The sequence below is a fragment of the Lampetra planeri genome, chromosome 37 (genome assembly GCF_965212315.1).
Source record: "Lampetra planeri chromosome 37, kcLamPlan1.2.h2, whole genome shotgun sequence".
In the NCBI taxonomy this organism is placed as follows: domain Eukaryota; kingdom Metazoa; phylum Chordata; class Hyperoartia; order Petromyzontiformes; family Petromyzontidae; genus Lampetra; species Lampetra planeri.
This window is the reverse complement of record NC_136143.1, coordinates 3,976,491-4,002,337: the sequence shown is the minus strand read 5'-3', so window position 1 is coordinate 4,002,337 and position 25,847 is coordinate 3,976,491. Positions and strand designations below refer to the sequence as shown.

General features: G+C 49.4%; 1 protein-coding gene and 2 long non-coding RNA genes across 3 annotated transcripts in view; 1 reads left to right on the top strand and 2 right to left on the bottom strand.

Moving 5' to 3' along the window:
• The window catches only part of LOC144730942 (histone-lysine N-methyltransferase SETD1B-like), a 29,221-nt gene extending 19,655 nt beyond the window's left edge, over window positions 1-9,566 (bottom strand). Inside the window, exons 1-4 of the mRNA XM_078611821.1 lie at window positions 9,055-9,566; window positions 4,675-4,829; window positions 2,700-2,798; window positions 2,035-2,305 (exon numbers count right to left, since the gene is read on the bottom strand). Of these exons, the coding sequence (XP_078467947.1) occupies window positions 2,035-2,305; window positions 2,700-2,798; window positions 4,675-4,829; window positions 9,055-9,178 (649 nt within the window). The 5' untranslated portion in view covers window positions 9,179-9,566. The remainder of the gene's footprint in view (window positions 1-2,034; window positions 2,306-2,699; window positions 2,799-4,674; window positions 4,830-9,054) is intronic.
• A 1,494-nt stretch (window positions 9,567-11,060) lies between these two features.
• On the bottom strand, window positions 11,061-25,607 carry LOC144730941 (uncharacterized). Its single transcript, XR_013587878.1, has 2 exons — window positions 16,320-25,607; window positions 11,061-15,948 (listed from the first exon to the last, which is right to left on the bottom strand). It is a non-coding gene; the product is annotated as an uncharacterized LOC144730941 (long non-coding RNA).
• LOC144730940 (uncharacterized) lies at window positions 13,097-20,806 on the top strand. The gene is made up of 2 exons (XR_013587877.1): window positions 13,097-13,475; window positions 14,066-20,806. It is a non-coding gene; the product is annotated as an uncharacterized LOC144730940 (long non-coding RNA).
• Window positions 25,608-25,847: the final 240 nt, after the last annotated feature.

Genomic DNA, 25,847 nt, shown 5'->3' with positions numbered 1-25,847 from the left:
GGTTCTTGAGCTCACCACATATGTATCAAATCACACTGCGTAAGGAGTTCTTCGATTCACACATACGGAGTGTATTGCAGGTGATTGAAAATCCTGTAATTATTTGAGATGGATTCAGACTTTCAAATTACCTGACAACCCTGGTAAATTTTACAGCGAACTTTGGGTGAGAGGAATTTGTGGATCCCTAGCCAGGGTGAAAAATATCACCGCCCTCCGACCCCGGCGATTCAATCAATCGTCACGATTCAAGGCTGCGAGTAAATTCAATCAACGTTTTTGTTGACGCTGCGGTGAATGGAGCAGCGCCTCCCGTGGATGGAGGGATGACGCTAACCAATTGAAAGTGACAATACAATCGATCGAAAACAATGGATCCTCGCGAGAAACAATGGATACGTGTAGCATCCCTTGGTGATGCGTCGTTACGTGCCCGGGCACACATATCATTAAGGAAGGGTGCCAGCTAATTTTACACGCTCCTAGTACAAAACACACACCAGTTTCCAGGCCGCCACATATCTAGGTTTGCGTCTCGAGGAAAGGATAAGGCTACTTAAAAAAAAGTCCCGTTAATCTCATTGGCAGTCCAGGACCGCGCAGCGGCCAGGAGATCACAGTATGGCAACGGATTCTAGAATCTATCCGTGCGGAGTTTTGAGTGCGAGGTGGCCTGTTGTGGACAAATGGAGAAATTGTGTCGTGGAATTGACCGGCCTGTGTGCTACAAACATCGGCGTCCGTGAGGATTAAAGAGCGCAAGCTCCTCATCAAGCTGGAAAGCTCTTACACACAGGAGTGGCTATCAGCGAGGTCATAAACTCCGTCCCCATTTCTACTTTCCGATACATGCATTCAGAAAATTGCACGTGCAAAGATCGATGTGTTTTGATTCGAGTATGTCGATGTTCTTGACTGTTATAAAGTTGAGTAGATTTCGGTAGGAGGCATCATGGCTCCTACCCAGGTCCATATGGTGTAAAGCCGTTCAATACGGGCACAAATAATGTTTTGTCTATTTGTTTGTGTTTCTCCCTTGTGATGGGACTTTGTAGGACGAACGTTGAGATTTACAAGGGCTCGAGGTGACCAATAAGGTCTGAATTGGTCTGTAATAAGGTAGGCGCTGATAAGGGGTTGACAGGTATGCATCATGTCTAGAAGGGATGATAGTGGCCTAGTGTTTGGTTGAGTGTGTGTTTAAGTATGTGTGTTGGAGTGCGTGTATTTAAGCATCTTTGAGTGTGAGTTCGTTGAAGTGAGTGTGTTTGATTGAGTGTGAGTGTGTGAGTGAGTGAGGGTGTGCGTCTTTGATTGAATGTGCATGGAGGTGAGTGTATGTTTGCACACGTTTCAATGAGTGAATTTTAGTGAATGCATATTTGAGTGAATGACAGTGTTTGATTTTGTGCACACGTGGGAGTGAATGTATATTTCAGTGTTTGTGTTTGAGTGTGTGTATAGACACATTTTTTGTTTGTGGGGAGTGGTTGTACAGCGGTTAGTGCGTTGCGCTACGAACCCGATGACCTGAGTTTGATTCCCGCTCACGGCCAACACCAATGGCCATTATCTGCACCAGTCCTGGGCCTCCTTCTCAGTATGTATGTATGTTGAACTTATTTCACACCGTACATAGCTAACCACGCTTATCGGAAGTACGGGGAAGGACAACCTGGTGTGCTGTATAAACATCATGGTTCTGTCCACACCTCGTGCGCTGTGCTAGCCTTCCTAGGTGCACACTAACGGCAGTTGTCAGTTGCCACAACATTCTGAAAAGGCTATAAGGGAATCCCTTGTCGATGACTTTTATGCATCACATTCTAGTCACCACGATCCAGCAAGTGAAAGGGACTATCTCTCATTCATTCCTCCACTGCACGCTGCAGCATACCACACCGCCCCCCAGAGGTGGGACAAAGTCATTGTTATGCAAGTCCAAGTCGAGTCGCAAGTCATCAAATTCATGACTCGAGTCTGACTCGAGTCCAAGTCACATGACTCGAGTCCACACCTCTGCCGCCCCCTCACCTCCGTTGTCTAGCAGCACGTGCATGAGGTTTCCCATCACAGACGTGTTGTGCAGTTTCTCCACAGCTTCCTTGGCCGCCTTCACCGTGGTGAAGATCACCTTGGCCAGGCCCATGTGCTTCCTCGTCTTGGGATGGTGCAGGATCTCCATGGCGTCGATGTCGCCAAACTTCTTGCACATGTCCGTTAGGAAGTGCTCCTTGATGTTGTCGTTGAGCTTCGCGAAGGTCACCTCCTTCGGCGGGATCGGGCCCACGTAATACTCATCAATCTGCCGGGTGAGGGTCATTGGATTGGGGGGGGGGGGCATTAGCGGAGAAAAGAACGAGTGAAACCAGCCATCAGCTCATGATTTCATATAAGTGTCATATTAATTAGGTGTGTAACGATTTGCGACTAATTCCGAAATTAGAATCGAGACACGACAGGTGGATGGAATCACCATTCACAACTACCCCTCCAATGCTATTGTCACAACTCAGGATAGCAAATCTTTTCAACAATTACTTTCTTTTAAACAGTGCAGTGAATGTAACAGCCCACTGCTGGCTTGCAGGGGTGACATGCAGGCATTGCGTACAGCGCGCGTACGATTCGCGAACCACTGTACGTACGACGAACTGTGGTGTCGCCCACGTCACAACAAGCCTTGTCGCAGGCCTCACCTTGAACTTGGGCAGTGGCAACTCGGCCTCCACGATTCGCGTCCATCGCCGGGAAGCGCGCGGGTCATGCACGGACGTGACGGGCGGCAGTCCGGGATTCTGTAAGATGCACGGGTGGAGGGTGGTGGTGGGGGCCATGGCAGTGGCGAGGGGTCAGGGCAAGGTCATGGCACACGAAGGGGGCATCGCAAAGGGGGGAGGGCCAGCGAAGGAGTGGGACACGGCGAGGCTGCGGTGAAAACACTCGCAGGTGAAATGGCTTCAATCAGCGCGCTGTCGGGGGAAGGAGCTAAAAAGGACAATGAAATTGCCCTATTGCTCTACGCGAGCTCCCGTAGGCCAATGTGTGCGCTGTGAAACCCAGGGTGGAGGGCAGACAGGAGGCTGTGGTGTTTAGTTGTTGTGATTCGGGTTTTTGTCTTGGCGGTGTGGTGTTGTGTGTGGTTTGCCTGGTGGAGGGCTGGGGTGCTGCTTTAGACAGCACCCAGTCACCGATTACACAGAGAATAGCTCTAAGGTTTACCTGATGTGAGAATGCTCAAAACACTGTTAGGGAGCACCATGAGCGCTCAGATGTGTGGTGTGGCCTCCCCGTTGCCTACGCTTACACACTGTAACAGGTACTCGTGTTAAAGTTGAGTAGACCTAGGCAGGAGGCCCAGGAACGGATGTGATAACACTTCGCCACTGAAGTCAGCGGTGTATCAAACTCAGGTTTCTGGGTTCGCTGTTCCACCACTCCCCGGCACCATGAACACAGAAAAAACACACACACACACACACTTAAATACACACTCACAAACCCATACACTCAAGGTTCTCACTAACTCGAATACACATTCACACACTCAGGCACTCATTCACTCGCATTTAAACACACACACTCTCACAGACGTAAATATATACCCACTCGATCACACTCAATTAGACACTCACTCTTGCTTTCAAACACCAAAACGCAGAAACTAATTTTACCTTGCACTCAAACTCACAGACTCATTCACTCACTCTTAACACGGTCGCGCACACACACACAAAGTCACACAGCTTCAAGCAGTCACACACAGACACAGTCTCAAAGTTACACATAAACAGTGACAAATACTGCTGGAAAAAGTCACACACACACACATGGATCGTTCCACGCACCATTATACACAGAGAATCATACACAAAGCCCCACACACACAATCATTCACACTCATTCACTCACCCAATCTAATTCACACACCCAATTCACGCACTTAGTCATCCAGACACTCACACAAACACAGCAACACACATCCTCACACTCAATGACACTCACTCACTCCCATCTCTCACACGTATGACACCAAGTCATTCAGACACTCAAACATACTGACACACTCACACTCATTCAGATATTCAACCGCTACACTCATTCAGACACTCACTACAACACTGACACACTGTCACACTCCAATTAGAAAACATGTAACACTAAGTGATTCAAAAACTCACTCAATCGTACTCACAGTCAGGCAGACGAAGAAAAATACAAAGATCAAGTGCTGTAAGCGAGCACCCGAGTTTGATTCCCGCTAACGGCCAAAATCGGTCCTGGGCCCTCCCCTAGGTCGACTCAACCTCAATTGAGTATCTTGCGCGTTGTGCAAACATCGTCACTGGGGAGACAAAGGTGGTCGGGCGTGGTGCTGCCAACCCACCCCCATACGTAGCTTTCCGGCCTTCATAGGTGCCACTCGCTAACACCACTTGCTCAGTTTAACACGTAGGCTTTCGCGACCAATATTATTCATAATAAACGTGTTTGGGTTAGATCGCATTATTTATAAATGTGTCGTAACCCTCCACCACCCGACACGGCCAATCAGTAAAAAAGTGTAACGTTGACAAAAGATAAATAGTTCACTATTTCTAAACCCAAAAACGTTGATTATGAACCACTTGCTCAGACAGTCAGCCAAGACACTCACTCGCTCACACACGTCACCTGCGGTTGGAAGCTCTGCCCATCGTATCGGTAGAGCTTGTGCTGGCCTTTCTTCAGCGCTGGGTCCACCAGCAGCTTGTAGCTCCTCCAGTGCTGCTTCTTCGCTCCTCCGCTTGCAGCGCTTCCTCCTCCAGGGATCACCCCGTTGACGGAGCCTGCAGCAGGAGTGACAGTCGCGTTTTAGGGGGCAGCAGGGGTACCGCCAGCAGCAGAGGTAGCAGCAATTCCAGGGGTATCAACAGAGGTCATCAGCACCAGGAGTATCAGTAGCAGCAGTAGCAGCAGTGGCAGGGGCTAGTGGCAGCAGGTGTATCAGCAGCAGGAGTAGCAACAGTAGACGTAGCAGCAGCTAGAGTATCAGCAACAGCAGGGTGACTGGCAGCGGCAGCAGTAGCAAGCTGCAACAGCAGCAGTGTTCGTGGCAGCAGCAGTAGCAGCAGCTGCAACAGCAGCAGTGTTCGTGGCAGCAGCAGTATCAGCAGCAGCAGTAGCAAGCTGCAACAGCAGAAGTGTTCGTGGCAGCAGTAGCAGCAAGCTGCAACAGCAGAAGTGTTCGTGGCAGCAGTAGCAGCAGCAGCAAGCTGCAACAGCAGAAGTGTTCGTGGCAGCAGCAGCAGTAGCAGCAAGCTGCAACAGCAGAAAGCTGCAACAGCAGCAGTGTTCGTGGCAGCAGCAGCAAGCTGCAACAGCAGCAGTGTTCGTGGCAGCAGCAGTAGCAGCAGCAGCAGGGTTCGTGGCAGTAGCAGCAGCAAGCTGCAACAGCAGCAGTGTTCGTGGCAGCAGCAGTAGCAGCAGCAACAGGCTTCGTGGCAGCAGCAGCAGCAGTAGCAGAAAGCTGCAACAGCAGCAGTGTTCGTGGCAGCAGCAGCAGCAAGCTGCAACAGCAGAAGTGTTCGTGGCAGCAGTAGCAGCAGTAGCAGCAAGCTGCAACAGCAGAAGTGTTCGTGGCAGCAGTAGCAGCAGTAGCAGAAAGCTGCAACAGCAGCAGTGTTCGTGGCAGCAGCAGCAGCAAGCTGCAACAGCAGAAGTGTTCGTGGCAGCAGCAGTAGCAGCAGCAGCAGCAGGGTTCGTGGCAGTAGCAGCAGCAAGCTGCAACAGCAGCAGTGTTCGTGGCAGCAGCAGTAGCAGCAGCAACAGGCTTCGTGGCAGCAGCAGCAGCAGTAGCAGAAAGCTGCAACAGCAGCAGTGTTCGTGGCAGCAGCAGCAGCAAGCTGCAACAGCAGAAGTGTTCGTGGCAGCAGTAGCAGCAGTAGCAGCAAGCTGCAACAGCAGAAGTGTTCGTGGCAGCAGTAGCAGCAGTAGCAGCAAGCTGCAACAGCAGCAGTGTTCGTGGCAGCAGCAGCAGCAAGCTGCAACAGCAGCAGTGTTCGTGGCAGCAGCAGTAGCAGCAGCAGCAGGGTTCGTGGCAGTAGCAGCAGCAAGCTGCAACAGCAGCAGTGTTCGTGGCAGCAGCAGTAGCAGCAGCAGCAGGCTTCGTGGCAGCAGCAGCAGCAGTAGCAGAAAGCTGCAACAGCAGCAGTGTTCGTGGCAGCAGTAGCAGCAGCAGGGACTGCAGCAGTAACGGTGGTAGAAGGAGCGGCAGCAGCGGCGGGGGGTTTCGGCGAGGTGAGCGCCGTCAGGAGCAGCGCTGCTGCTATTGTTACTGCTGCCGCGAGTACGGCGAAAGGACGTCAGTAGCATCCCTACGACCACGATCTTACAAACCTACGTGGGTCGTTCTCCAGCAGCCAGACACTGCACCGTGTGGAAGGCGAGCGAGCGAGCGAGTACAAGTGAGCGCGAACACATAGACTCACGTCGCATACTCGTCCAACATGTTTGCCCGTCCCCCAAACAAACAACTTGGTGTATAACGCACACGTGCACAGGGTGCAATGCGCTCATACGTAGGCGCATACCCATGCCATGTGTTGTATTGTGTACAGTGCGTACAGTGCATCACGGTGCCCAGAACTTGCATACGGAACATATACAACGTGCGCTGGTGGTGCTACGCTTATACCACGCTGTGCTGCACGCGTGCACTGTACTACTGTACACACACGTGGAATGTGCGTGCAGTATCGGTGGTGTGCGAACGGGCAGGACGTACACGCCTGTGCTGTACGCACACATGTTGACTTTATACACGTGTAGCCGTGCGTAGAAAAAACGAAGTGGGCTTCCTGTAAAAGTGGCGGACATCATGGGTGTACTTTGTGGCATGCTTCGTGCGTACACGTGCGCAGTCTGGAACACACGTGGGCTGTATGACACACTTGTACAGTACTAAAACAGATGTGCTGCGCGTGGATTACACACACACAATGCGTGTTCTACACGTGCCATTCAGTACAAATGTGTTACGTAGTGTGTACACGTGTGCGAATACGCGTGTTCTGTAAGCAAAACGTGTACAGCATTCACACACGTGTACTTCAAGTAGAATGCACACACGTACAATACAGTGATGAAGACATTGTCCATGTATTATGTTGTTAGTGTGTGCATACATTGTGTATACACGTGTAGATACAGTACACACATGTACTGCTATGTAGACATTAAACGAAATACACTCCCCGTGCAAGTGGAGTACAAAGTCTATGTTGTAGCACGTGTGCACCTACAGTGTATACACGTGCAGTGTGTACACACTGGTACATATTTCTGAGACTTGCACTGCATGTAGCAGACAGTGTGGGCACATCGTATGTGTACAAGTGTAAGAGTTTGTGCACATGAGTGTTCCACGTACAAACTTTCACAGGCAGGACGCACATACGTATGATGTATGTAGAACACACTACAAACAAGTATACATGTGACAGAATACATACTGTACGTGTACCATGTAGCGAGTAGATTGTTTCAACACGTGACAGTTCATGCACTGCAAACACATGACAAGAATGTACACACGTGTAAAGTATGTACCCCCCAAGGAATGTTAATACACAAAAGTGTATGTCCACGTGATAAACAGTACTATTGTGTAAATGTGTGCAGTACGAAATGTGTACGTACATAGAACATGCACAAATATTGCCCAAGCGTCATAGAGCACACAAAATACACACGCGCACAGAGTGATTACTTTCCAAAAAATAACTACATACAACACAGTCGTCTGTGTTGTATGTGTGTCCCCACGTGACATACAGTACGTACAGTGCCCTGTGCACTGTACACGCAACACGTGTGTTGCGTGTACAGTGCACACCGTGTACTGTACGTGCAAAACACACACGACACTGTCCACATGGCAAGAGTCCAAACGGTGTGAGTCTATTAGTATGTACTGTGTGTGCTACACACGTGTGCTGCGTGAATACTAATGTACAATGAGCAGTGTATTGTATCATAAAATACACTGCGTATTGGACAGCATGTTGTGCATGCATAATACACACAGCATATTGTCCAAGGCACATACTATTTATTGTGCATGTGTGTGTGAGTGTGTACACAGTGTGTGTGTGTACACATTGAACTCGGGCCAGACACCAAACACGCCACATCATGACACACGCAATTAACAAAGTACACATATACATTTTTCACACATGGACACTGTACATACAATAACATGAGTGTGTTCAGAGTCTGTGTCTCTGAAATTCGTTTTAGCATCAGCAGCCAGGCTCAGACGACAACAAACAACGATGACGATGATGATGCTGGTGACAAAAATACTGTATCGTGACACAAATCATGTTGGTAACTCGTAATTATGATGGTGACATGATGCTGATGATGGTGACATGATAATGAAGTGGATGATTATGATGATGACACGCTTGCTGCTGAAAATGAATCTTCTGGTGTTAACTATGATGATGATTATGAAGCTGGTTATGAAGAAGTTGCTGCTGATGATGATGATGAAGTTGCTCCTGCCTCTGATGCTGAAAAAGCTGCTGTTGGTGTTAACTATGATGATGATTATGAAGCTGGTTATGAAGAAGTTGCTGCTGATGATGATGAAGTTGCTCCTGCCTCTGATGCTGGAAATGCTGCTTCTGGTGTTAACTATGATGATGATGATTATGAAGCTGGTTATGAAGAAGTTGCTGCTGATGATGATGAAGTTGCTCCTGCCTCTGATGCTGGAAATGCTGCTTCTGGTGTTAACTATGATGATGATTATGAAGCTGGTTATGAAGAAGTTGTTGCTGCTGCTGATGATGATGGAGATGCTGCTGTTGGCAATTATTATGAAGTTGATGATGAAGCCCATGAAGTTCCTGATCATGATAACCACGCTCATGACTGACGATGATGATGTAGAAGCTGCTGATGTTGCTGCTGCTGATGATGATGATGAGGAAGCGGTTATCGATGCTTATCATGTTGCTGAAGCTTCCACACAGATGACAGTGTAGACTGTATGTCTCTCACTAGCACTAGCAGCAGTAGCAGCAGCAGCAGCGGCTCCTCTCTTGTCTCCAGCTCCCGTCTGCTCGTGAACCCTGACAGCCGGTCGCTGCCCGGGTCTCGCCTCTCCCGAAGACCTGGACGACATGACCCTCTGCCCTTCTTCCCAGCAGAAGAAGGAGGAGGAAGGGGGTGGAGGACACCCCGGGAAGTAGTAGGCGGCCAGAAGACCACCGACCACCAAAGCCTCTTCACACGAACACCACCACCATCAGCAGCATCAGCATCAAGCTTCCACAAAACGGCACCCACGTCTGGCCGCGTAGTCCCGTCGGGGCGCCGGCGGCAACAAGACGACTGGCAGCAGCAAGAGGGTTGCCAGCAGCAGCAGGAGAAGAGGCGTGTGGCCGCATATTGTGGGAGAGTCACTGCCTCTCGCTCGCCTCCCGCCTCTGTGCCCTGTGTGGTGCTGCTGCTGCGGCCGCCGCCGCCGCCGCTGCTGCTGGTGGATGCCCCCCGCGTCCCGTCCCACCAGGCCCAGCCGCAGATTCGTGCGCGCGCAGATTCGCGTGGGCTCCGGGACACCCCCTCCCCTCCTCCCCTCCACTCCCCCCCTCCACTCCCCCTCCCTCCTCCCCCACCACTCCTCCCCTCCTCCCCTCATCATCCTACACCCCCTCCCCTCCTCCTCCTCCCCTCCACCCCTCCCCTCCACCACCCCTCCACCCCTCCCTTCCCCTCCTCCTCCACCCCTCCTCTACCCCTCCTCCACCCTCCCCTCCACCCCTCCTCCACCCCTCCTCTACCCCTCCCCTCCTCCCCCCTCCTCCCCTCCTCCCCTCCTCCCCTCCTCCCCCCCTCCCCCCTCCTCCCCCCCTCCCCCCTCCTCCCCCCCTCCTCCCCCCTCCCCTCCTCCTCCACTCCTCCCCTCCTCCACCCCTCCCCTCCTCCTCCACTCCTCCCCTCCTCCACCCCTTCCCCCCTCCACCCCTCCCCTCCTCCTCCCCTCCTCCCCCTCTCCTCCTCCTCGCCCCCCCCCCCTCAACTCCATTCCCCCATCACCCCCCGCCGCAAAAAACACAGCAGCCCCCCACCCTCCATTAGCTTGTAATGAGTGGAGGGGGCGCCGCGGGGGGCGCCGCGGGGGGCTATCAGACACCCACCCCCCACAACCCCAGCAGCCCCGCCCCCCTCCATTAGCTTGTATTGAGTGGGGTTCTCAACGCCCCCCCCGTTCCCCCCGACAGCCCCGCCCCTCACCCTTGTATTGAGTGGGGGGGGTTGCCGGCATCGCCCCCCCCATTGGCTTATACTGAGTGGACTTGACGAGCCCCCCCCCTCTTCCCCCCAACCCCGCCTTCCACCTTGACCCCTCCGTTACCCCATCCTTCCTACGTGTGCAGACATTTGTGTTGTGTTTTTATTTGTTTACGAATTGGAAGTTATAGGGTTGATCGCGGTGTGCTTGCGATACTAGTAATAATGGTATTGGTAATAATTGTACTCGTGACGAAGAAACTATGAAATACCAGAGGTGAGACAAAGTCATTGTTATGCAAGTCCAAGTCGAGTCGCAAGTCATCAAATTCATGACTCGAGTCTGACTCGAGTCCAAGTCACATGACTCGAGTCCACATCTCATAGGTGGGACAAAGTCATTGTTATGCAAGTCCAAGTCGAGTCGCAAGTCATCAAATTCATGACTCGAGTCTGACTCGAGTCCAAGTCACATGACTCGAGTCCACACCTCTGTGAAATACTGAGTTGTGTAATGAGGCAGGGGGGGGAGGTTTTGTCTCGTTGGTCAGAGTGACCATCATACTGACCAGTGTGGTGAAGTATGGTCAATAAATCACCACCACCGACAAGGCGTGGGAAGACTTTCATCCAGCAGTGGATTGGACAAAGGGCTGTAAATAATTATTCATGTTAGTACGCTTGTGTCCGAATGCTAAAACGGACTGGCATTAAACCACGTGGGTGTTTTAGATAAATGTTTCACCAATAATGCAACTTGTAAACATTGTACCTTTAAAGTCAAGACATTTATTTATTTTTATCGACAACACGTCAGAGAAGACGGCCCCAAAGGTGATGGGGTCGAAGACATTGCAGGTTTGGGGAGGCCTTCATTCAACAGTGGATTGACCACGGTTTATGATGATTTGTGCATTGTGAAATCAATTTTTAATACATTTATTTAAAACCAGGTGAGAATTTACTGGCAAAAAAGTATTTTTTTTCAGGGGCGACCTGGTCTTAAACTAATATACACACCACATCGATGTCAGAAATAAATTAACAAAATTATAACTTATTTTTTTATTAAGTAATGATTAAGATGTAGACCTTCTTCTGACACACTTGACCATGAGATGCTAATGAGGGGGGTCAACTGTTGGTAATGATGCACAAGGTCAAACAACACAAACTCCGCCACCTTAATTCACAGTGCAAAAACGACAGAACTGTGAAATAATAATAGGTTTCACTCTTTATGGCAATACAACAGGTGTTCAAGATGTTCAAACGCCAAATATAAACTTTTATCAAAGAATAAAGTTCGCATTAATCATCACACTTGTGGTGAACAATTCAAGCAAAGATGATCTGATAATATATGGCAGTCTTATGAAATTTATTGACCTACACCAGACAGACTTTTTTAGGACCTAGTCTCAGTAGGAGTGTCAAACCAGAGCACGCCAAAAGGCGAACAGCAAAAATAATGCCACTATCAGAGCATTTATAGGTTGGGGTGATCAGCTACAAAATGGGGCCCTTTTGCCAGTATCAAAGTGTGAAAAAATAACAATAGGTTTTACCCCTTCTGGCAATAAAACAGGATGTGTTAAGATGTCCATATACCAAATAGAGGAATCCCAAGTTCGCATTAACCACACGTACTTGTGGTGAACATGCAAACACTAATAAGATATGCAGTGTCTTTGAAACTGATTAGCCTATACCAGAGACAGCTTTCTTTAGGGCCTATTCTCACCACCAGTGTCACCACGATCAGAACTGTCCTGAAAATTGCACCATTTGCTGCTGCTGTGTGAGCAGTAGTGCAACAAACACAGTTAACAACAATCAACACATTTTGTCAATAACACCGAGGCCTTAAACACAGAAATATATTAAACAAAATGCAATCAACGACGTTTCGGGCAATGGCACTTCTTCACAACACAGAAGCCAGAGGTGCTGAACTTGTTTTTCACCGTACGTTCATTATCGGAGGTGCTGTGAATGTGCATTGTCCAAAACGATGCCCATTATAAACGTTTTCTTTTTTTAAGGCGGTGTTATTGACGATTCGTCAACTAAAATCTGCAATGAACTACGTTTGTGGCCGATTAGTTGGGTCCCATTTATGCATAAAAATCCCGCCTCTCAAACACCGCAATTAGCTGTCCCAAGAGCAGCTTCCAACCTTTAACGTTTCCAAAGATCGACACGCTTAAAACATTGTTTCAAGGTCAAGAGGTAAACGTGATCAATGCTGATGCCACCACAACCAACTCACCATCCCTACCGTCTGCTAGTTTTCCCCTAAGTCGTTCCTAAAGTCGACATAAATTGGCATCCCTCCACCATGCTCTCGTTCTATTCCAAACTTCTAAGATACATCCTTTTACATCCTGCACGTTTGCCATCCATCGACATGTACTTTTTTTTTTACTTTGTCACATTTACAACGCTTTAATGCCACGTTTCATTCAGAAACCTCCGAACTCTTGACAAATACAGAGCTTATCTTATCCACGTAACACTCAAACATTATCTAGCATATGTATTCAGAATGGCCAAAAAGCTTCTGAAATGCTCAATAACCATAACTGATTGCCGGATCCAATTAAAAGCAACTTATTAAAAAAATATATATCGGTTGTCCACAACATGCGGATGGAAACTTTCGTCGTCTTTTTCAAAACGAAACTTTTCGCATGGAGTTAACGTGACCCACGTGGACGAATCTGCTCGCGGGCGAAACTGCTGCTGGCGCCACCCGAGCTCGTATAAAAGCAACGACCGGGCGGGTGGGAGGGAGCAGTGGCGCGGCCGCCATCGTTGCCTATCTGCAACATCGTCGTCGTCTTCTTCAGTTAAATCCGTCGGCATCCTCCGCCATCGGAGCCTCCTCGTCGCCTCGTAACATCGTCAACCGGAAGAGCGGGAAGTCATGAGCCGTTTCGTCGTGGAATATCGACGGCGTGGCGGCCGATGGAGGGAGATATTGGCCGGCGAAAACAAACGCTTTCCCTTGAACTAAAATGGAGCTTGGCTTTGACCACCATGTTGAGAATGGCCTCAGAAGCTTTGAGGAATGACAGCCTTTTGGTGGGAAGAAATATAAAAGCCATTACCCGGCGTGACAGGATTAATATTTTTTGCCATTTTCACTCACGAGCTTGAAAATATACGTGTTTGTGGTTTTTTTAGTAAGTGTGCTTTGTTATATTTGCAATGTCATGCATGGATTGTAAGCAGCACTTGCCTTATACACAGCGTGGTTGGATCATGCAGTTAATTTTTTTTAATTGAACTACGTTTCGTGATGAGTTAACATTGACCTAATGTTTTGTGCATAACAAGCATTTTTAAAAAGTTAAAACCATGCATCCGATTAACGAATATGAAATGTTATGAAACGAGACATTCTTGCATTGAACGGCAGTGCGAACCACGAACTCGGCTGCATGGAACGAATTACATCTAAAAAGCCAAACTAGATCCCTTTTAAACTCTAAATTATCTTGAGTTGTGCCATAAAACCACGATGTTTGTGGCTTTCATCGCTGGACCAACGTTTAGAGAAGCGGACCCATCGGTCCAAGGTGCCCTGGTCACTCCGATACCAATCAATGTACCGACAATTTTAATGTTTTTCTTTTAAAAAAAAGAAACGCCCTTTTAAAATCCCACCACATCTTCGACCACGAACGCCTGGATCTAAACAACTTCGAATTAAATCCATGGGAAGCTGGTGGCTTCATTTGCTGAAAATTTAAGGGATTTTTTGTTGTTGTAGGACCATCCCCACATTCTCTTCTGTCATATCCATCCTGCTGGGATCTTTGTCCACGAAGCGTGGAGTTCGTGGCGGTTCTTGTCCACAGAAGCTTGTGGATCGCAAAGGTAAAAAGGACAAGGCAAACAACAAATGTACACGCCACCATTTCAACATTTGCGTATTATGGCTTTCGTAGATAGTACACAGCACGTTATTGTTTTTTCAAGCCATAGAATAAAACATCTTTCGCATAAAAATCAGTAAATGTTTACGTTACGGTGCTACTGGAGTGGTTTTCCATGACATTCCAGATGTCCACCGTTGTAATACACTCGCTTTTTGCTCACATATAACATTTCTTTAAATTGTTAAAATATTTAACAACTTCCCACCACCAACAAACGCGATGCTAAATATCCACCACCCCCCGCCCGCTATAAACAAAAAAAAATCCAACGTTGAATTTCGCTTGGGCTTTACCTCGTGATGAAAAAATAACAAAAAAATTAAGCCACGAATCCAGCTGCGAATGGTTTTTTTTCCACCCCCACCAAAAGGAATCCTCGAGAAAATTTCCACTGCAACACTTGAATCACCATCACCTCCCTGCGCCATTGTGCCACTTTCCCCCACGGCTGACAAGATGCCTCCTCCATGGCTCGTGCATTCCCTCTTCTTCTCTCGTCGGTATCCAAGACAGGGGCATGGCTCCTGCTGCTGCCGTGCTCCTCCTCCCTCATTCCTTCATTCCCTCATTCATTCATTCCTTCCTTCCTCCTCCTCCCACCCCACCACCCACACCCACCCAACCCCGTTCTTCTTCCTCTCGACGAGAAATTCGTTAATATTTCTCATCCACCCAACGTTAACATTCACCCACTTTGACTCCACAAGCGGCGGGTGATGTTGGCTCAATAGCAACAACAAAACCACCGCAGCCACCACCACCACCAACCAAGCGACAACAACAACAACCAGGAGGAGAAGAGCTGAAGGGGAAAGGCGGCGGCTGTGGGTGGTTGCATTGCATGTAAAGCAGCTGTCCTCTACACGGCGCCAGGCAGCCTTGCGCGGGCGAGATGTCCTCTTTCTTCACCAACTCACCATTCACCACAATACGAAGAAGATGCCTCATTCTCTCTCGTCAAGATTTCGTATGGATGATGGTCGTCCCCAGAGTGTGCGACTTGGCACACAAGGAGGAGCAGGAGGAATGGCGTTGTTGGAGTTTTTGTTGTTGTCCTCCATCACCCAACAACCACCACCACCATCAACAACATCGCATTCCAAACCTCGGTCGCCAGACAAGCAGGATTTGGTTTTCTCGTTTGCTGCTGATGCTGCCGTTGTTTTTGAGAAATTGTTTTAGCTATACAGCCGGTTAAAAAGAGCGACAGAAGGGGGGGGGGGCGATGTTTGTGGAGAGGACTTGACACGAAGAAGAGGCGAGGCGCATGGAAGCTTCCAGTGATGAGTAAGGCGTTGCCCTCTGGCCGTGCAGCGAGCCTCATGCCTCGCATTGCGGCTTGGCTTTGCCGGTGGAGGGGTGGTGGTGGGGGGTGGTCGTGCAGCCACCCGCACAGCATCTATTCAATAGCTGCACTCTTTTAAATACACCGCCACATCTTTCGCAACTCCACAATCTTCTCGCTGCACACCGCGTTCATGCCTTGCACGCTTGACACATCATTAGCCGCTGCTGGAGATTGTACATTTTGACGCTGCGTGGCATGGATTGCTTGCACGCCGGATGGACACCTAAAAGCGTAGCCGCACAGATGGTGAAACGTCCTGCTACTGCTGCTGCACAACTGGACTCGTAAACTGCTCGCCGCGGGGTTTTTTTTTCTCCTCTGATTCGCACCACAAAGCTGCACACAGCCACTGCCACGATTTTCTAGCTGCAAAATTGACACGCGCACAGCACAACAAGTCTGTAAGCTGCACCCTTGCCACGCACCACAATATAACTGCGCATTGACATGCACCCAGTCTACAGATGCACAGGTTTTTTTTAAAATACAGTACATCCTACAGCTGCACATTTGTACTATACCAGTATATACTGCATTTTACGACTGCACCTTTGACACAAACAGATGGATTTAGCATATCCTGCTTATTTAGCTGCACGCACTTGCACGCCACAATCTTCAAAGCTGCAACGCTTGGCATTAACTCCACTATTCCTAAGCTGCGCGCTTTTGACATCTCATACACAGCCTATATCATCGTAGTAACAATACAGTCCCCTTGATTCCTTGACCCCCACTTGGTGTCTTGTCCCCAGGCTCCTCCTGGACTTCGCAGATCCCCTTGCCTCCAGGACCACGGGCTGCCGGACACCAAGACCCCAACACGCCGTCGACCCCCTTGGGCAAGGGGGTCGACAAGAGAAGAGGATTTCTGGAGGTCACCGACTGCTAGCTTAGATGGGTCCGTGGTGATGTGTTTGTGTGTTTGCGTGTGCTTGTGCATGGCTGTGTCTTGTGTCCGTGTGTGCATCTTTTTCTACGTCTAACCGCGTGTCTCTGTCTTCTGTGCGAATGTCTATCGATTTGGCTGTATGTCTGTGTGCATACGTGTGTGTGTACGTAAGGTTCGTTGGGTGACTCCATGTCCGAATGCCTTGTGTATTTTTATGCCTGTACGGTCTGTGTGTACTGCCTTAATAGGTGCTCAATAGCCGCACTTGCCCTCGCAGTCCCATATAAGGCAATCTATGCAAGTGTTCTTTGTGAGTCTTTCAATGTCTGTTGTACGTCGTGTGCGTCTATATCTCACGTCGAGTTCCGTCCACCACGTGTGTTAATAATGTGTCTGTTGTGGGTCTCTACATAGTGTCAGTAACCCTCTTTTTTGTCAGTCTTATCGTGTGCCTGTGTGATGACCGTCTCCACGTGTCTACGTCTGTCACTGCCCGTGTGTCCGTGATTGTCTCCGTGCGTATCTTGCCAACACACAGTGTAACCCCCAGCTCATAATTAAAACCCCTTGCACACATCTCATCGCCGCACTGCTGCTGCTGGTCACTCGTCGCGTTCTGTACCACCGCAACAGTTCTGCGCGCTCACGTTCACTGCTGCACCCAAAAAAACGAGGTCGCATTGCATAACCAGGACCAGGACAAACAACAGCAATCTGTGGTGCCTGCTGCCAACGTAGCGCCGTGTCCAGCTTTAACAATGCCCTCGCCGAGTTCTTTTAGATGGCTGCGAGGAGATGTGGCTTGCACGTGTTAAGAAGAACTATCCGCCTTGGTTGTGTCGAGACTGTTAAGCGTTATGAGTCCGTCACCCGTGTGTGTGTGTGAGTGATGCCGGCGACTGTTAGAACTCGTGCGTGATAGTGGATCTTTCCTTCGTCTTTGTGTGTTATAGACAAAGGTGTTGTTTAAGGCGGTGACTGTAAGTGCGTCTTGGTGTGTGACTAAGGCTGACCTGGGGGGGTGGGGTGTGTGTACGTGACGACTGTAACTGCGAGGAGGTTGTGATTGTGCCGGGTGTGTGTAACGTGTGTGGCTGTGTGTAACTTTTAGATATGACTCGTCTATGAATCTAATGAATTCGCCTCTCCACGGCAGGCTTGCTGATGAAGATGATGGTGGTGGATGATGATGGTGGTTGATGATGGTGGTGGTGGGGGGGATGGTTATTCTCGGTTTCCATCACGAACCACAGCCCCAGTCGACTTTGTTCCCAAGCCCCAATCGCCTCTGTCTCACCCGGGACAGATGCCTCGTCGACAATCGTGGCCACGCCAGTGGTTTGTTGAATTTTACTTCCATCGTTATGAAAAATCGCCCCACTCTCTACCGCCGGATGAAAGGTCTCTTCTGCCAAAACACCGTCGCTCGCGAGTTCCCGCAGTCGCTGCCACCGTCCCATCTCGGCGCATTTCACCGCTCCATCTCCGTGCTTGGAGGCCCTCTTTGACGCGCTCTCCTCTCCGCTGGCATTCCGGCACCGGATTTCACCCGACGGTCAGCGTCCCATCAGGCCCAAAGTCCATTTTACGTTTTTCCTTTTTTAAGTGGCGTCAGATTTGTTGTTAATCTCTCCGTCACGTCTTTGAACTAACGCTTACACAATCCGAACGTGGAATTGGGGAGAGGACAAACACAAACGGCGGACGGTCTAGTGTTTTTGTGACCGCCCCAATATAATCGAATTGGCTGTCACTGGGGAAGAAGACACGAGATGGTGAAAGAGTCGGGGTTGGTGTTGGGGTCTTGGCGAGGGCCCCCTTGTCTGAACCACTCAGCCTCCGGTGTACACCCCCCCAAAAGCTGTGGTCCATGACCACCGCGCATAAGCAGAGGCTGACGACAGCACCGAGCGAGATTGCGTCAGGGGAGAGAGGAGGAGGAGGAAGAGGAGGAGGAGGCACCCCACCCCCCTCTCTCTGTGGGGGAGGGGAAGAAGAGTGGAGCAGCGAGGGGTATGGGGGAAGGGTGGAGGCCGGGGTAGTGAGGGAGGGGAGCCGTGGAATAGGTTGATGAGGTTAGGAGAGAGAGGGAGCAGGGGAGTGGAGAAGGGAGCAAGGTTTTATTCGCCCGGCCGGGATTGGTGATGGGGTTTTTTTTTAAAGATGTATTTTTTTTATCCAGTTTTCACCGTATTAGTTGCATGGCTTTTTAAAGCGTTCGCGTTTTCTGTCACCGTGGCTGTTGTTTCTCCGCGATTCGTGTTGTGCGCTGACCATGTTGCAGCGTCGAAGAGCTTGCTCCACGACGGATGGCGTTGCGTAAAGATCATCATTCTTACCTGGGGCTGCGGGGGTCATCTTCGTGTTTGAGAGTCGCAGGGACAGAATGGGGGAGCAGGGGAGAGAGAGATGGAGGAATGTATGATGGGGGCTATGGGTGGGGAACAAGGGGGTTTAGGCTAAGGGCTAAGCGGGGGATGGGAGCATTGTGAGTGCAGGGGGGGTGTGGGTTTGACAAGGGGGGGGGGACATGGAGAATGGCTTTTGGAGTAAGGAACTCAGAATCCTTTGCCGGAATGCACCCAGTCATCTCGTGTACAGTGTTAGGGGGTGGGTGGCAGGAGTTGTGGGGGAGAGGCACAGGGAGGGGGTTGGTGTTCGAGGGTGGGGGTTGCAGTGGTGGAAGATGAATCCCACCGCAGCAGCAGCAGCAGTGAGTCACGGCAACAACATCCAATGTTGTACTGTGCTTCTATGGCGCCTTGCCTGTCGAGACAACTGCCGTGGTTCTCCTTTGCCTTTAAGTCTCGCCGAGTCTCCGTCCAGATTGACCAGGAGATGGCTTTGTTTGATGCGCGCTGGTGAATTGCTTGACTGAACCTTCGGAAGAGGCATACTTTCAGTCACCAGCGTGGTGAAGTATGGTCAACATTTCCCCCCACATCACGCACGGGCGTGTGGAGGGGAGGCCCTCATCCAGCAGTGGATGGAGAAAGGTACATGTATACTGTACAGGACTTGATATTTTCTGGAACGCTTGGAGTTTGGGAGAGTCGGCGTAAGGCACTACCACGAGAGTACAAGGTTTACGCAAGTACGCATCTCGTTATGTTATTGTACTCTGTGCTCTTCTAATCATATTCACAGGTTTAGAACTAAAGGCGAGATGTACGTGGCGTGCCAGAATAACACCCAGACTCTTTAACGGCAGAGATTAAGCACTGCATCGTCAAAGTAAATGTTATGGATCAACTTACGCCGTTTGCAAGAGTAGACCACGACGCGCTAAATATGAAAAAATTACCGCAAACTTATTAAATCTATCTACGTAGCAATCAGCACCCGCCTTCTGCGAAAATGTGGCCAGGACCTTTCTGAAAATTCTCGAGGGGTGGGGGGGAGGCTTTCCTGTGTAAACGGAACATGTTTGAGTGTGGACATGTCCAGTGAGACGAAACGTAGACACGGGTGAGTCAGGGAAGGGAGGCTGGCTGGGTGGCAGTGAGCCATCGTGGGGTAGGATGCAGGAGATGAGCCACGGTGGGGGAAGGGAGGGAGCCGTGGGGAGGGAGCCAGAGGGAGCCGTGGGGGGGGGAGCCAGAGGGAGCCGTAGTGGGGGAGGGAGTGAGACGGCGGGGGTGAGCCATGGCAGGAGAGTGAGCCACAGGGCGGGAGGGAGTCAGCCACCAAGGGGGAAGGAGTGAGTCACCACGGGGGGATGGAGTGAGCCATAGCGGGGGAGGGGAGGGATGTGTTTTTGCTGGCTGGCTGTGCCATGCCGCAGGCTGATCCAGAAGCAGTGACGTGAGACAGCGCATGGTGAGACGTAGCACCTCTATACTTCACCACGCTGGTGGCCTGGGAGGCTATTGCCGTGCTTGTTGAGGTAACCCCCGTCTCGACATGCCGCATACAGCATCAGCAGCCATCTCTCTAGCTCGTCGTGTTTGTCATCGTAATTTACTTTTGTTTAAAAAACGTATACAGTGACATGCCGATCCACTGCTGGATGAGGGCCCTTCCCAACGCCGTGCTGTTCTCGAGGGGTCTTTTTAACCATACTTCACCACGCCGGTCAGTGCGAGTAGGTGAAGTCAAAACAACGGTGGTATTGAATGTCTAATATTTGTTGATCTCAAGATGAGAATGCACAAATGTATCGTTAATCGAGCTCATCATTTACGCATTCCGGTTAGGCTAATGAATTCATCGGTATAATTTTCACGCTCGATAACCGGTGGAGAATTATGCCGTTTTGAGTGGTGTAAAGGTGTCTAAAATGCAAATAAAGGACTTGGGTCAGACCGGTCTAAACCGGCTTGGGAGCTCGAATTCAGCGTGCCGATGTTTCTGTGTGTGCGTCTGTTGTGCCGTGTCAGCCCTTGCGTTACTAGAGCTGTGCGTGACATGTTGACACGTGTGCCGTGACCTGTCTCAAGCCACTGGGCTTTTTCACGTGCGGTGTAGGTTGTTTTTTTTCTTTAGTGTTTGTCGACCGGAACCTCCTTATCTCATCCACCATGGTCTATCTACCGCTAGACGAAGAGGCATCACCCCACGTCGTCGCCATCTCGCGACCCTGCGATGCGAAAGTCCACTCTTAAGCTGCTCCTCCTGTGCTCGAGCTGATGTGTTTGTCTCGACCAAACGTCCATCGGCCGTGTTCTATCCGCTGCTGGATGAAGGCGCCTCCACAAGCCGTCACCATCTCCCACTGTGCTACGGAGACGATTTTGTAACTGCATCTGCTCGGTGGATGTACAGTACTCACGACTAAATAGCCACGGTCCCTTAAGGTGTCTTTTGCCCAAAGCCATTTCTCTTTGGAGTCAAAGTGACCTAACGTGGGTTTCGTTATGTAATGCTTGTGTTCCTCTTTCTCGTCTCTCGGCGAGATATTCCAAGCATGCGCCTACCCTTCTATGCTTGTTTTTCTTTGTTATACCCTTTTTCAGAAGGATACTTCAGTCGACATCACGTATGTCTATACATGCAGAGGTCGACTTTAATCTCACTCTACGTGAAAGGGCTCGTTCTATGTTTTGTCTGCACGTTTAATAAGTGTGGTGGTTAGAAGGGGGCATCTATAATTGTGACCTGACCAAACCCCCCCACCGATGAAGAATTCCGAGCTACACGTCGCAACAACGGTCACCAGTTTTTGGACGCAGCATTTCATCGTCTTCTCGACATTAAAGGACACCGATTAGAAGCGACTCTGGCAGCTTCACTCGACCAACGACCATGTCACCCAGATCTGGCCGATCTCATCTCGGAAGCTGCAGGCTTGAGCAGGGTTAAGACTTGGACGGGACACTATCGCATGGGAGATCGCAGGTGTTGCGGGTTTTTGGCTGCAAAGTAGCCAGGAGATGGCCGTGCAGCCGTGGATTTACTGCATTCACCCGTCGCCCACATCGTAATGTGTGGTGGGTTTTTTTTTCTTCCAGGTTCTCCCAGTTTCCTACCACACGAAGCCAAACACGCGCGTCAATTGAATTGGCCAAACATCTGGATGTAGCCTGCGACCCTCTTGAAATAACTATTGAGTCTGCGAGGCTTTCCTGAGTAAAGTTGCTGGTTATCGCCCTGTTTCCGGAGTCTCCATCGTAGTGCGTTGTCAACTGTCGCTGCATGGCTTTACACGAACGTGTACGAGCAGTGACATTCGAAAGCCGCCTTGTAGAATTGATAATGCTTCAGACTGGTGATGGACAACCCGGGGGACACAGTTACTCGGTGAGTATTAATGGCATTTTTTAATGGCATTTAACGATTCCATGATTCTTCGCCATTCAGAGGCTGCATTACATTCAGTCATCAATTATTGCGATTGTGGCCATGCAACCCAATCTATGGACCATATCGTAAAACACTGAAACCTGAGCTCCTACGGAGGAGTAGCAAACCTCCATGACCTCTCCTGAAGCCCTCTCGTCATGGCTAGCAGACCTCGACATTGGCATCTCGTTCTTGAACATATTGCTGCCATACACGAGATAAAATAGAACCGATTGTTGTTTACCGTCTCGTTTGCATTATTTTGCCCGTTGTAGATTTTTCGCGGCTTAAAATGATCACCCACACGATTTGACGCCATCAAAAACGCATTGCTTCACGCGCAAAGCCTTATAGCATCTGGTGTTCCCAGGCAGTCTCGCCATCGGAGTAACTAACCAAGCTTTAAACAACAAAAAGCCAGCAAAGCTTCTGACATCTGGCGTTTTCAGACTGAAATAAAGCCTATAAGATAGTTTTTTTTTTGTCTACAATGGTAAAATATTACCGAGATCACACACGGATGGCGCCTGCATGTTGAGCCTTGTGGATACATCCAGTCCGGCACTCGCTTGGTATTACAGCAGCAATCATCGCCCCCCCCCCGCTTACTGTAAGACCAATAGCCCCAGGTCACTATTGCCAAGGCGACTTTCCTGGTCTCGCTCGAATTCCCACCTGCTCCGACAAATTCCATTTCCAACGACAGTACTGACCATTGTTAGCGAGCACCTATTGAGGGGCTGGCACGGCGCACAAGCGGGTTGGGGTTGGTCAGCCCAACGCACGACCGCCTCGGTTGCCAAGCACAGGTCACCGGGTTCATATCGTACACATTAAGTCAACTCGCACATGTACAACGTGTACGTACACACACACACGCGTATGAATAGACGTCGTTGCGCACAAAGAAAACACCAACCAAGGCACTCACCTACAACAAAGATAAGGATCACCCTTTAATTCCACATGGGCTGTTTGGGCAAGTTGGTCTCAGCGAGCGCTTAATGAAGGCCGGCTGCCTTTGTCTCCCCAGTGCCAATGTTTTTAAACGCCGCATGAGGTCGTTCAACCGAAGCGAGACGACCACCTCGATGCCCAGGAACAGGTTCAGCACTTCGCCACTGATGTTGGCCGTGAGCGGGAATCGAACTCTATTATCCGGGGTCTAAAAACACGGCGCGCTAAACCCCATTGCCCCACAGCTCGCTCACAACACAAAGACAAAGGAACGCACGCACACACACACGCACACACACGCGAGCCGTGTTCGCGGTGTCGCAACATTTCATGTGACCACAAATTCCCCTCCACCCCACCCCAAGCAACAGCCCAAGCAGAGAGGAGAAATCCGTGGCAGCGGCGTGGCTGCCAAGGTTACAGGGTTTTTAACCCATAGCTCCCCTCCACGTGGTCGGTTGTCAAATTATAAAAAAAAATCGTGCCCGGTCATGGCTTCCACTTTTGCTAAATGTTTTATCAAAACAGAAAATGTGGTTATACTTGGTGGGGAAAAAACCTCAACACAATTTCATGTTTTCTCCTAATCATGAATGACGTTATTGGCTTGTATACATAGGCAACAAAAATCTGCGCAGCTCCATTTCATGTGATAAATATTTTTAATTAGGATTTAATAAAGAAACCATGAGCGTCTTGTACGATCTATGTTTATCCAATCGGTTGTTTTGTCATAGTAAGTCCAGGTACGTTTCGTATTGTGAATATAGCGGCCTCTAGTGGCCGGAATGGGTCGTGATCGTTCAATTGTTTTTAATGTGTTACTAATCAAGAAAACATTCCTACACCCTCGATTCAGAATAGTCATCGCTAGATTGCTGATGGATTTAAATCAATTACTTGATGCATAGGTCGGTGTGTAAATGTCAGGGGCATTAGCACAGTCCTTTGAGCATGGCGTGCCTCCCTGTTCCTGATCAGCCATGGGCAATCCACTGCTGGATGAAGGCCCCTCCCCAAGCCGTCGTGTCACCTCTCACGATCCACCCGAGCTCCTACACACGAACCCTTTTATTTGATCCCTCCAGCTACACCACGGGTAACGTCGTTCTCTCTTAAACACGTAGGAAAAGCTTTCACGACCGATATTCAATATGAATGATTTTGGGTTTGATCGCGAAAATATAAATGTGTCGTAATCCTCCACCAACAACGTAAACAACGCGCGCCAATTAGTTACTAGTATAGGTGTATAGTAGTGTATAGTGTAGTGCATAGTAGTGTATAGTGTAGTGTACAGTAGTGTGAGGTGTCCAGTAGTTCAGTGGAAAGTAGTGTATAATGTAGTGCATAGTAGTGTATAGTTTAGTGTAGAGTGTAGTGTACAGTAGTGTAGTTTATATTAGTGTAGTGTATAGTAGTGCGTAGTGTATAGTGTAGTGTATAATGTAGAGTATAGTGCTGTGTATTGTAGTGTATAGTGTAGTGTATAGTGTAGTGTATAGTAGTGTAGTGTAATCTATAGTGTAGTATATAGTGTAGTGTATAGTGTAGTTACTACTTCAGCCCACCCGGTGTGTTTGAGAGTAAATCCACATCATTTTACAATTGTGAGTACGACATCCAGCATCAGCCGCCGATTTCTCCAGAATAGTCTTGCCAGAGTACAGCGTGATTCAAAATGATAGACCCAATTTCAAAGATATAGCGATTTCAAATCGAGTCCATCTTTTTTAAACACCCTGTAGTCTTGCAAATCTCCCGACGATGCTGCATATAATTACTAGCGAAACGGCACGGTACTCAAAATATGATTGCTTCTTTCGGTAAAGTCACGTAGAAAGGAAATAATAAAATAATACAAATCAAACATCGTAAGATTTGTATCTTATATAATAATTTTATCTAACATAATACGAATTTAATCTTAAGTTTTATTTTTATTATTTTATTATTTCCCTTCTACGTTACTTTACCGAAAGAACCAAGAATATGAATCCATGCAGTCACGCAAGCCTTAAATCGGTACTCAAATTGTCAACATTGTGGATTAACCCTCCCAACGCACCGGTGGGCTGAGGTGGTAACTAGAAACAGCGTGCTCTCTCTCTCTGTGTTGGACGCCTTCCTGCCCGGTCCCTAAAGGAAAGAGGCTTCCGCAGATTTCTATCTCTCGCATAATTAATCGCGATGCTGGGCTTGAGTCGACCGTGATTACACGCGCGGACCGCATGACTGATCCGGACCAAAATGAATAAACTCGCTGCGGTACGGAACAGCCTTCAGTTCTGTATTTTCACATTAAAAAAAAAGATTTGTATTAAAGTCCATCGGCCTAAACGTGTGGTTAATCCAACCTCTTCGTCGACGTCTGGACATCGTGGAAGAGCAGGCCAAGTACCCTCCATACAGCAGGACGAGCTCTCGAGTTCCCTCCAGCGGAGGCCCTTCCACCAACAGCGAGTGGCGCGACCCGAGCAATTTCAGGGCCGCGCCTTTATCAGAGACCCCATAAATCGTTCTGCACTTGCACGCGAAGCAGACCGTTCGCCCTTGTGGGCCCTCATCAGCAGGGTCAGGCATTGCTGCTGGCACGTGTGCAATGCGTTTGCCAATCCACTGCTGGATAAGCGTG